Source organism: Fukomys damarensis, unplaced genomic scaffold (assembly GCF_012274545.1).
Source record: "Fukomys damarensis isolate Sample0158 unplaced genomic scaffold, DMR_v1.0_HiC HiC_scaffold_28, whole genome shotgun sequence".
Classification (NCBI taxonomy): Eukaryota; Metazoa; Chordata; class Mammalia; order Rodentia; family Bathyergidae; genus Fukomys; species Fukomys damarensis.
In genome coordinates this window covers 37,111,268-37,123,376 of record NW_022900940.1, presented here as the reverse complement: position 1 = coordinate 37,123,376, position 12,109 = coordinate 37,111,268, and the positions used below count along the sequence as shown (strand labels likewise).

The window sequence follows — 12,109 nt, the reverse complement described above, 5'->3', positions numbered from 1 at the left end:
TTTTTTTTTTTTTTTTTTATACCTGGGATTGAACTCAGGATCTTGCGCTTTCAAGGCAGGCAGCGGAACCACTGAGCTAAACCCTGGCCCACTCTAAATATTTTGAAAGAAACACAAATACTAATTTCCCAGAGGAGCACTTACTGGGTATGTCTAATTTAAAAGCCAGTGCTGCACTGGGGATGTAGCTCAATAGTAGATCACACGTGCAGCAGGCAGGAGGCTATGGATTTGATGCCCAGCATGACAGAGATTAGAGATGAGATATTAGACACAGAGATAGAAAGCGATAGAGGTAGGGGCGGTTAACAGTCAAAAGCAGGATTAAGAAGGGGGGAAAGCAAAACAAGAAGTTTAATCTATAACTGACCATTAAACATCAACTGACATAGCTCAGTACTTTGGACCAGCCAAAAAGCAGATGCTTTTGAATTCTGGGCGTGGTGTTGCATGCCTGCAAACCCAGAACTTGGGAGGCTGAGGCAGGAGGATCTCCAAGAGTTCAAGGCCAGTCTGGGCTACCCGAGTTCAAGGCCAGCTTGAACTACATACAAAGCGAGATCCTATCTCCAAAAAAAAGATGCTTTTGATATTACAGAATGACAACAACAAATCACTATGGAGAGTTCTAAGGCTGAACAGCAGATCCTCCCCATGCGAAACTGCTGCATGTTTTTACAGCAGCCCTAGTATTGAATGAAGGCCACAACTCCATTAATAATTACTAAGCCTCGGATGTTTAGTAATTTTTACTTATTCAGTTAGTTTTTTCCTGGATGGTAACAATTTTTCCTAGCAGATTACAGATAGGGGAAAAAAACCTTATCTATTTGTGAAGATCATAATCAATCTAAAACAATTCAAAACACACACACAGGGCTGGCAGAGTGCTTGCCTAACATGTGTAAAACCCTTGATTCTATCTCCAGCACAAAACCAAACCGAAACAAAAAACAAACTCCACATATACACACAAAGAAAAATAAAAGTAAATTTAAATGCAAAAATATGCAACAAATTTGAAATGGAAACTATAGGAGAGTGAAATTTAACTACTCAAAGGCAAAAAGAAAATGTGAAGAAAGGGCTCCCCCAAGAATAGAAAGCCCAAGGATAAAGTCACATGGTTCTTCCGCTTCCTTTCCTAATTCATTGAATCTTAAAGCAGGACAAAGTAGGCATATTTACTTGAAGCGAACAGCCACACTGGCCGAGAGGTGAGTATCAGAGCATGTATGAGAAGTAGCCATCCGTGTGCAGGGAGTGGCCTGTTCTGGAGGCTGCAGAACCTCCATGTGGTGAGGAAGGTGCATGGGGTGTAGGGTCTGCTTGGGGTACAAAGCCCAGGAGGCATGTGTGGAAGAGGCATGGAGAGGGAGCCCAGCACGTAATGTCAGAACCACAGCAGGGGAAGAGGTTGTCCCTGGTGTGAGAACCACAGTCCAAGATGTCAGGAGAGTAGAACAAGGCAGTCGCCATGGACAGGTAGAGTACTGAGAGCACTCTTGATGTAACACAGACAGTCAGAGCCCAAGCAGGGGGAACCTCTGTCAGTGGATGGGATGGGACCCATGTGGGGCTCAAGCAAGCAGAGTAAAATACCAAGGGGGATTTCTGAGCAGAGTAAAGAGGGACACCATGCAGAAGGGTAGCCAAGGTAAAGTATCAGAGCCCAAGAGGGGTGAGAAAGGTATATACACAGAGGACGGGGTAGCAGCAGAGATAAGAGATTGGCTACTAATGGGGGATTGTTCAAATCAATAAATAAAAATTAAAATAACAGAAGGCATCCTCTTGGAGAAAAGAAATAGAAATATGTAAAGGGGAAAAACCTAGAATGAACCATATTATATTGCACTGGAATTGAGAGTATCAGTGTGAGTTTATGATTTTCACTATGTATTGAGACAGAACAAAATGTGTGTGATGAGTTACATGTGCGTGCATTTACACCCACACCCACCCACACACACATTCACACAAACCCTAGCTTCCACTAAGGCAGCCTAAAAGCTCTAACACCGCATATCTGTTGTCTGCTCTGCCAGTGAATAGAAAGACAAAATCACTTCATTCTCAAGTTCCAGAACAGAGACAGGAGGGAAAGAGAAGGCATAACTGATACGTCTCTCAGTGCAGTAGGAATCAACAGCAATTATCATCAGGTAAAGCGTCCCAACCATAAGAGCCTAAGGCAAGAGAATGCCAGTTCCTTTCAACTATTTCACAGAAGTGACCTTCGATTCTAATCCCAACTTAAAAGCTAAATAAAAGCACTATTTTTGTGATCAAGAAACAGCTTGATCCACTGAATATTAGTGTAATAAGCCTACTAAAAGGAGACACTCAGGCTCCTACCCTTAACTCTATCCCTGACACTCAACTTCAGATGCCTTGCCAGTTCTCTGATCTTTGCTCTTAGTTACTTTTCTCTCATGGCTGAGACAAAACACCCAAGGCCCAAAGTAAAAAGGGGGAAAGGTTTATTTAGCTCACAGTTTCTGGGGTTTCAGACCATAATCAGCTAGCTCCAAGGCAGGGTGGCATGGCAGACAGGCATTGCAGAGGAGAAACAATTCATGGTGGGCCAAAGGTGGCAAAGCAAGCAAGAGACAAGACAAATCTCTTTCTGTGCCCCATACTGTATCCAGTCTACCAGGATTAGGGTGGTGCCAAACCAATCAGTAGAATCACCCAACCTTAATCCCATCACCCTTAATTCTACCATGGTACTACAAATCAGTCACACACTCTAGATCCAGCCACCTCTGACAATGCCCCACCTATGACTACATGAGGGGACATCTAGACAAGACAGAATAGCTCTCAAGCTCAGTCTTGGTGTAAAAGTATCACTTCAAAATAACTGATGCACATTTAAACTTTCATTCACACATACAAAGTGTAAGGTCTACATACAAAATAGTGAATATAAAATATTAATCCAATCACTAGTTATTAAATGTTTGACATAACTACTTTGGAAATTTTTTTCAAGGTATACTTTTCTCAACTCTTGAGAAAGAATAACTAAAAAATAACCTGTGCTACTTTGAAAAAATAATATGCAATTTTTACTCAGGAGAAGAGACACATACTAATCAAACGTGTTGATGGGGGAAAATATTACCACCAAAACACAAAAACTGGTTTAAAAAGGTATAAACCCATTCCTAGAAATTTTTAAATGGTAATTTAATTCTATATTAATTTATACCCATTCAAATGAAGAAGTACAAATGGCAAATAAATATATGAAAAAGTGTTCAACATCACTGGTCACCTGATGCAAACTAAAACAACACTGAGATTTCATCTCACTACAGAAAGAAAGGCTGCTATCAAGTAATCAACCAAGGGCTGGGGATTTATCTCAGTGGTTTTGCCTGCCTTCCTCACAAGCACAAGGACCCGAGTTCAATCACCTGTACCAGAAAAAAAAAAAATGCTGGTGTGACTGTGGGGAAAAAGGAACCCTTCTCCACTGCTGATAGGAGTGTAGACTAGTACAACCACTGTGGAAATCAGTGTGGAGGCTCCTCAAAAAATTAGGATTAGCGATCCTATTTGACCTAGCTATTCCCATTCTGGGTATCTTCCTGAAAGCATCATAACACAACAAAATATGTACACCTGTGTTTATAGTAGCACGGTTTATAATAGCTAAATCTTGTAAACAGCCCAAATGCCCATCAATCAATGAATGCATAAAAAAAGCTGTGGTTCCTCATACAATGGAATACTACTCAGCCATAAAGAAAGATATGCTTGAGACATTTATTGGTAAACGGATGCACCTTGAGATTATATTCTTAAGTGAAATAAATCAGACACTCGTGTAAACATTGCACTGTCTCTCTGGTGTGAGAAACTGAAAGGGTAAATAACAACCAAACTATTTAATGATAAAGTGAAATAGAAAGAAATTATTTAAAAGGAAAGGGAAACAAGGAAGGTGGGAGGGGGAAAGGGAAAAGAAAAAACAAGAAGGAAAAACATGAAAACAAAGATTTTGTAAATAAGGAGGGGAGAAAGGCTGAATGGAGGGGAGAGAATTGGGAAAAAAGAGGAACCAATCATGTAGAGGTACAAGATCCCAACAATGAATGTAACTGTACTGTAACCCTAAAATGTACCAATAAACTCAATTAAAGCTGGAAAAAAAAAAAAAAGAGGAACCAAGATATACCATGTACAGGTACAAATTCCCTTAGATAAATGTAATTATTATGTACATTTAAATTACACAAATATAATTAATAAAAATAAATAAATTTGTGCCATTCCTCAAATTATCCCTTAATAAATCCAAAATTACAATACCATTATCCTCACAACAAAACAAAACACAATTTATTTTGACCACGTAAAACCCAAACCCTCAAAATTTCCTGCTAAAGTTCATAAAATGGATGAGTCATTATTGGGGGGTGTGGGCGTCTCCCCGTCTATGTAGTTCACATTGGCCCTGAACTCGTGAGCTCAGGCTGGACTTGAACTTGCAGTGATCCTCTGGCCTCAGCCTTCCAGGTGCTGCCACTGATCTTCTACCAAGTAAAGTATTTTCATCCAACTTTTCTCCACATCATCCATAAGAACACTCATTTTCTAAATAAATAAACAAGACAAAGCAAGAGAGAAAAGGTAGTTTTGTTTTTTTTTTTACCTGAAAAGATCCACCTCATGAACAGTGGGTAAAATAACAGATATGTGTGTATTTGCCTAAAAGATAAAAAGGAAAATAACAGAGACAATATCATTAAAATTTGCAGAAACTGATTTTTAAAATATGTCTATCTCATTCATGATCAATAAGCCAGGTTTCCCTGTCTACCTTTTTAAGATTCATTTCCTCAGAGAGCAGCCAGAAAGAGAATGGGTCTTACTAATCTCCCATAATACAGCACAAGACAGAAAAAAGCACAGACACCATGGATAAAGAAGTATCCAGTAGCTAGATGTTAGTTTAGTTCACAACTGTATGAAACACTACCATTAAAACTAGTTGATATCTGTAACAGGAAAAAAAAAATCAGTCTTCTTCCTGCTCTCCATTTTTATTCAATTCAAAGAACAAAGGGAGTGCTAACATACCAGATAAAACATTTCAAATGAAAAATTCAACCCCACCCATGAACAGATGTTGTTTTCAGAGAAAGGAAAAGGATCATAACTAAAGAATCCTTTTGAAAGAGTCTCCTAAAATCAGAAGTCTTCTGGCTACTCTTCTAAGATAAGAGATTTTACCACAATTAAACCTCATTGAAAAAACTTTCCCCTTGTCCTAACAATTACAGTATAAATTCTGAGTTCTCCAGTGTCTATTGGAGAAGTAACAAGAAACAAGAAAAAGTTTATTATCAATTCACTGGAAAATTACTTAACTGAGTATTTCAGTAATATCCAGAAATATATGATAAACTCAAGAAACCACATTTGCTAGTCTTAAAGTTCTGTGAACATTTTATCATGTTCCATACATTACCTGTTGAGTTAGCTGTGTTATTTGAGTAGTCCCAGGCTTGTCATAGCATGTGGGAATACGTACCTTAAAAAGATAAGAAATTATCTTTGACTATAAACGAATGAGGGATTGGAAGTGCCCTATTCTGCTGCTATAAAGGCATACTCAGCAATGCCTAAAAAGGTATTAAAAATCTTTATATCAGTTTAGCCTGGTGTGGTGATGCATGCCTATAATCTAGCAGTAGGGAGGCTGAGACAGGAGGGTCTCCGATGAGTTCAAGGCTAGTCTGGCTACATGGTGAATTCAAGGCCAGTCTGAACTACATAGTGAGACCATGTCTAAAATAAACAAAACAAGGCCTGGGTTCAGTGCTTCTACCACTTGCCTCACAAGCGCAAGGACCCGAGTTCAATCCCTGGTACCAAAATAAATAAATAAAATAAAATAAACAACAAACAACAAACAAAAGTTCATCAAATTAAAAACTAAGGCTATATTTACTTTTAGTTACAGCCTAAAAGTGCAAGGTCTCCATATTCACAAACACAGCAAAATCACTAACCTACTGAGAAGCAAACATGCCAAAAGACAGAAAAAGGACATTAATATCAAAGTTTCCTGTTTATTGTTCTAATCTTTGCTTCATTAATATACACACACCCAAACACAAACTCAAACTTGCCAAATTTTTGCCACAGGAAACAAAGAGCACTTTCAACCAAGAGCTATCAGTATAACTTTTGATGATTTTCCAGGGAAAAAATAGAACATACAAAAAAAAAAAAAAAAAAGAAAAACTTTTGAGGATTTTTCAGGGAAAAAAAAAAAAAAAAAAAAAAAAAAAAAAAAAAGAGCAAATCTAAAGAGAGAACACTGTTAAAAATAAGTCCAACTTGAGAGTGAACTGCAAAGTACTTAAAGTACTCTTACAAGGTCTGACAGTAAAATGCTACTATATTTTTTAAACAGCAACAACCCACAAAATCACCCTAACAGAGAATGGCCTGGGAAGACTGTTTATTTATGACTGAGAACCATAGGCTTTCCTAATTTCTCTGAATTTTTAGTAATTTAAACTTAATTTCTCAGGTGATCATTCTCTGCTACTAACCCAGCCCTGGAGGCACTGGTGCGGGCCAGGAGTGGCAGAATTCTAGGAGGGAGCATCTACCTTCACGCACATTACAAGGAGAGTCACTCCTGTGCAAACAGAATGCAATGGGACCGCAGGCATGGAGCTATGTTACCGCTAACCGTAGGAAGCAGGAGGAGTTGCTATCTCTAATACCTCATACCTAGTCTCAAAATAAACAAACAAACAAACAAAAACCAAAAAACCCAAATGAATAAAAAGAAAATAAAATGACACAAATGAGACAGCTATAAGCCAGTGCTGACAAACTTTTAGAGTTAGTGCCCAAACTGCAACCCAAAACCCACTTACTTATCACAAATAGCCAACACTACAATTAAATCTGAATACTGAGGTTTTAGTTTAGAAAAAACAACTCACACATTAACATCTTTTGTCGTAAATGAAAAACACAACAAGCATGCCATAGATTTGCCACCATTGCTACAGGCTATTTATTACCTTCATCACCACTCCCATGATCGGTAGGTGCAATGTTTTCCCTGGCACTGGAGCAGGCCATCTATCAACATCATTACATGCTGAAAAATATAACAAAAGATTTTCTTAGTATAAGTAAAAATATTAAAGTATTAGCATCAGGGATGTAGCTGAGGGGCACCATGCCTGCCTAGCAAGTGCAAGTTCCTGAGTTTGATCCCTGGTGCAAAAAAAAAAATTAAAGTATTAAAATGGGACATTAGAAATTAGAACTCTACTTTCTGTGAAGCAGAATAGAAGGTAAAAGAAAAGTAATACTGTATGAAAACATCTTGTATTTCATTCAGAAAAACACATGTTCTAGGTAGGATATAAATTGGTTAATACTTTTTTTTCTTAGCAGTAATGAAAATCGAACCCAGTGACTCACAGATGTTAAGCAAGCACTCTAACCACCAAGCTATACCCCCACCCTTCTTTGTTGTTTGTTTTGTTGTGCTTTTTTGAGACAGGTTCTCACCAAGTTGCCCAGCCTATCCTCCAACTTACAGTCCTCCTGCCTTAGCCTCCCAAGTCATCAGCAGTAGGTTTACAAGGATGTGCCACGATGCATGGCAATAAAATTTTTTGGAAGTGACAAATTAATAGGTTTTTAGAGAATCTTTCTATTTATTCATTATTACTAAAACTACTAACAAATGAAAAGCCTGCTGTGGCAGCACAGTCCTGTATCCCCGCACTTCAAGGCTGAGGCAGGAGGATCACTGCTAGTTAGAGGCCAGCGTGGGTACACAGTGAGTTCAAGGTTAGCCTAAAGTGAGGCTCTGTCTCAAAACAAACCACAATTAATTAATCAATAAATTATATTAGCTACAAATGCACATCACCTGGTAGGGGCCTTCTAGTATCAATTAGTGATTTCAATTCAATGAGAACTGAGAACTGTGAACTCACCATTCATTCATTGCTATCCTAATAAATGGACACCACCTATGTTGTTAAGAGTTATTACCTCTAACAACAGATACTATTTTCGGTGTTTGTAGGAAAAGATGTATTGCTTTCCCTCATATGTCCCTTAAATTATTCTCCAACTCTTTAAAGGTCAATTTCATTTTCATCATGCATTTTCAGTAAAAGTTTAAAGATTTCATAAAGGTATATAATTCATACAATGTTTAACTTACCTGCTTCCAAATAAGGTTCATTCTTCTCAAAATACTCTGGTGCTATCTGTTTCAGCACAGTGTGAAAAAAATGAATATAAGGTAGTTTGCTGATCAAAACCAATGACTGGGGGGAAAAAAAGAAATAATTTTAAAAATTTGTCTAATGATTATAATTTAAGTCTGCCATTCACATCTTGCAAGAGCAATATTAACTAAATTCAGCAAAAAGTGTGGATTTTGAAAGAAAAAGGCTTTTACAAAACCATAGCTGTAGCATATAAAATTTTAACCTTATTATCATGCTCTAAGACTATTAGGACATATTCACAGAAGTTTCTGATCGTCAAGAAAAAGAATTTCCTATAAACAGATCAATGCCATGGGTAATTTCTGCAGCCTGGCTGTTGTCCACAGCATAGCAATATCAAGAATTAGCCATATGAGCTCTTCTGTTAAAGAAAAAAGAAATTGTGATGCTTTTTCCAAAGATCTATGACTATTACAGTGTACAGTTCAATTGTTATGCCCTTTTTTTTTTGGTACTGGGGTTCAAACTTGGGACCCTGCACTTGTGAGGCAGGCGGCAGCACCACTGAGCTAAATCCCCAGCCCATACCCATATATTTTGAAATTGTGATTTTTTTTTTTATAGTTTGACCACTTAGAATTTGGAATATGCTGAATTTATAAAATGTCATTTTTCTCAGGGTGTGGTGGTGCACACCTATAATTTCAGCACTCAGGAAGGAGACTGAGGCAGGAGAATTGCTGCAAGTTCATGGCCAGCCTAAGCAAGATAGTGAGTTGAAGGCCAGCCTGAACTGCATAGCTAGACCCTGTCTCAGAAAAAAGAACAGGACCAGGATTTCGCTCAGTAGTTCTGCCACCTGCCTCACAAGCACAAGGTCCCAAGCTCGATCCCTCGTACCAAAAAACCAAAACCAAACCAAAATACAAACAAATAAACAAAAAAAAAACCCAAAAAAACAAAGAACAACAGCAATTAAAAAAAAAAAGAGTAGTTTTTCTTGAAAAGCACTCTTTACTCTCCATCCAGCATCAGTTAGCGGAATTAGTGGTTGGGGCAAATTCTGGTGAATTCAACTAGTTGGGATGAAGTAGGATATATTCATTTTTCTTTATTTCTTTTAAAAAGACTGTACATCTATAATGGAAACAATAATTGCTAAAGTGTTGCTGAAGTTTGCTTACTGGTTATGAAAAAAAAAGATACTGCAGGGCTGGGGATTTAGTTCAGTGGTGCTGCCAACTGCCTTGCAAGTACAAGGACCCAAGTTTGATCTTTTGTACAAAAAAAAAAAAGATATCGCAAGCTTTCATTAGTTGTAACAATGCCACAATCTAATTATTCTTTCAGTTATGCTAAAATGTCAAAATTAAGAAGACTTCCATACACTAACTGCAACTTATTATCAGGATTGTAGCACAATGATAGTAAAAATCCAATAGCACTTTAAAATCTAGGAATAAGTATGTATAATCTAAAAAGTAGACAACATTTAAAGTCTACTACATTTAAAGATGGAATACCTAAAACTTTAAAAACTATTAAATCTGTTTCTATTTTTCTAATCGCGATATAAAAATACTTTATTGGTATATACAAAAATTACCTTCTGAAAGTAGCCTCTCTTAAGAGTTTTATCTCGAACTTGTCGAAAATACACATATCCATAAAAATAAGCAGGGTCTTTCTATAAAAGAAGTGACAAAATAAAAATATGTTAATATGCGTGTCTACATATATTTACATACATAGACACATACATACATACAGCCATCACTTAATATTAATACCAGGTTCCTTTATAAACCCAAATCAAGATGTGAGGAACAAAGAACAAATTATGCTTTTCTATCAACAAACCATAATCATGATAGTAGTTGCCAGATAAAAACCTGCTAATTTGCCCAAGGATGAAAGATTTATAATCTGAAAGATTTATAATCTAAAATGAGACTAAGAATCATCTAAAGTGACACTTACCCCTTACTCAGTTTAAATTCATTATTCATATCTACAGTAGTTATTGAAGTTAGAAAATAACCAAATTCTATATTTTCCTCAATGCTAAGGACTGGGAATTCAGCTCTGTGGTGCCATCACCTGCCTCGCAAGTGCAAGGTTCCAAGTCTGATCCCTAGTACCTAAATAAATAAATAAAAGACTAAAAAAAAGTACCCAATGCTATATATGTATTTTTAGTTCTACCTACAATTTTTAATTTCTCAGGGATATAAGGGGTCAAAATTTTTCCAGAGGTGTAAAAACTTTCAAGAGAGAAAATAAAAGATATTAAATGCAAATCTGAATTGTACATACTAGTCATATAAAAATAATGAAACTTTCCAAGTGTGCTTTTTTTTTTGTGTGTGTGTGTGTGTGTACTGGGGATCGAACTCAGGACCTTGAGCTTGTGAAGCAGGCAGTGAAACCACTGAACTAAATCTCCAGCCCTCTGAGTGTTTTTGTTGTTGTTGATTTTATTTTATTTTATTTTTTTGGTACCAGGGATAGAATTCCTTCTGAGTGTTTTTTAACACACAATTTGAAAACTACGGAGCTTTGAGATCTTAACAAAATAAACTTTGGCACAGTTCCTATTTGATAGGTATTCTTTAAGTAAATATTATTAGCTTCCTCCTTCAAGCAAGGTATTGTGCTAAGACAAGATAAAGAGATGCATAAACCACAATTCTTTAAGTAGATTACAATCTACACAGGGTATGAAAAGTAAAAAATTATTATTACATAATAGACGGTAAGTTCCAGGATAAAAAGCACAAATTGTTACAGGAAGACCAAGAGAAAAGTAATGACTACATGGAGGCAGCTGATTTTTAGCTGGGCACTGAAGGATGGATATGATGTATATAAACACAAAGACATTCAAGATTTAGAGGGTCAAGAGTTTGAGCAAAAACTGAAAAATAAAAGCTTTTTTAAGAAAACCCACATAGTTTCATTTGGCTAAAATAGAACACAAGTATATAAGAAAAGGTTGGAAATTGGAAAGGTAAAGGGTCTTTCTTATTTTGATAGATTCAAATAATGAAGACAAGGGAGTGGTACAATCATTAGCTCTTTATTCATTCAACAGTTGCTAATCATTTTATATTTGATTTATTTTTATACTACAGATATACTTTAGCTAGCAACACTCTGTAAGATACAGTGTGTTGGAAAAAATTGGGACATCTTTGGGCAAACTTCTGATTCTCACTAGCTCTCATTTCCCTAATCTGCAAAAGGAACTCTCTCAGAGGATTACAGGGAGGATTCATGTGGTAACATATGCTTCCTAATACATACAGTGTCTAGAACATAAAAAGTCTTAATAAATAATAGCTGTTATTTTCACTGACTGCAAGACAATGTCTAAGAGACATTCTAGAGACAGAAATTTTGCTGAAAGAAGAAGGTTCCTGCCACAAGCAGAACAGGAAGGTCAATTGTAAAAGTTGACTTCAGGTCAAAGATGTCACGTTCATTCTGGATGTGCTGACAGGATATCCGGGTTGAAATGTTCCTCATGCAGTTAGATATAAGCATAGATTACCAAGGAGAGAAACATACAGATTCTAAAATCAACTGAGTTATTAAAATTGTTTCAATAAACAGTAACTATAAACAAAGTTCATTAGCAAACAACTATATACCATCACAAAGTATAAGGATTACCACAGGGAACAACTACTCCAAATCTGGATGGTACTGACTGTTTAGCAGCACTCCACCCCCACGTCTAAACAAAGAATTATTAACAAAAGAGAATCACCTCAGCATTCTAATCCATTTCTATAATTCACAATGGCATTATAGGTTTCAAGAACAGTAACTTTACAGTCTCAGTCACTCATATGCTAAAGCCTTATCAG

At 36.7% G+C, this 12,109-nt stretch overlaps 1 protein-coding gene across 1 annotated transcript in view; it reads right to left on the bottom strand.

Annotated features, from left to right (window-relative positions):
* The window catches only part of Dennd6a (DENN domain containing 6A), a 60,500-nt gene that overhangs the window by 28,211 nt on the left and 20,180 nt on the right, over nt 1-12,109 (bottom strand). The window contains exons 5-9 of the mRNA XM_010612842.2: nt 9,844-9,924; nt 8,228-8,333; nt 7,062-7,141; nt 5,486-5,548; nt 4,667-4,722 (exon numbers count right to left, since the gene is read on the bottom strand). Coding sequence (XP_010611144.1) covers nt 4,667-4,722; nt 5,486-5,548; nt 7,062-7,141; nt 8,228-8,333; nt 9,844-9,924 — 386 coding nt within the window. The remainder of the gene's footprint in view (nt 1-4,666; nt 4,723-5,485; nt 5,549-7,061; nt 7,142-8,227; nt 8,334-9,843; nt 9,925-12,109) is intronic.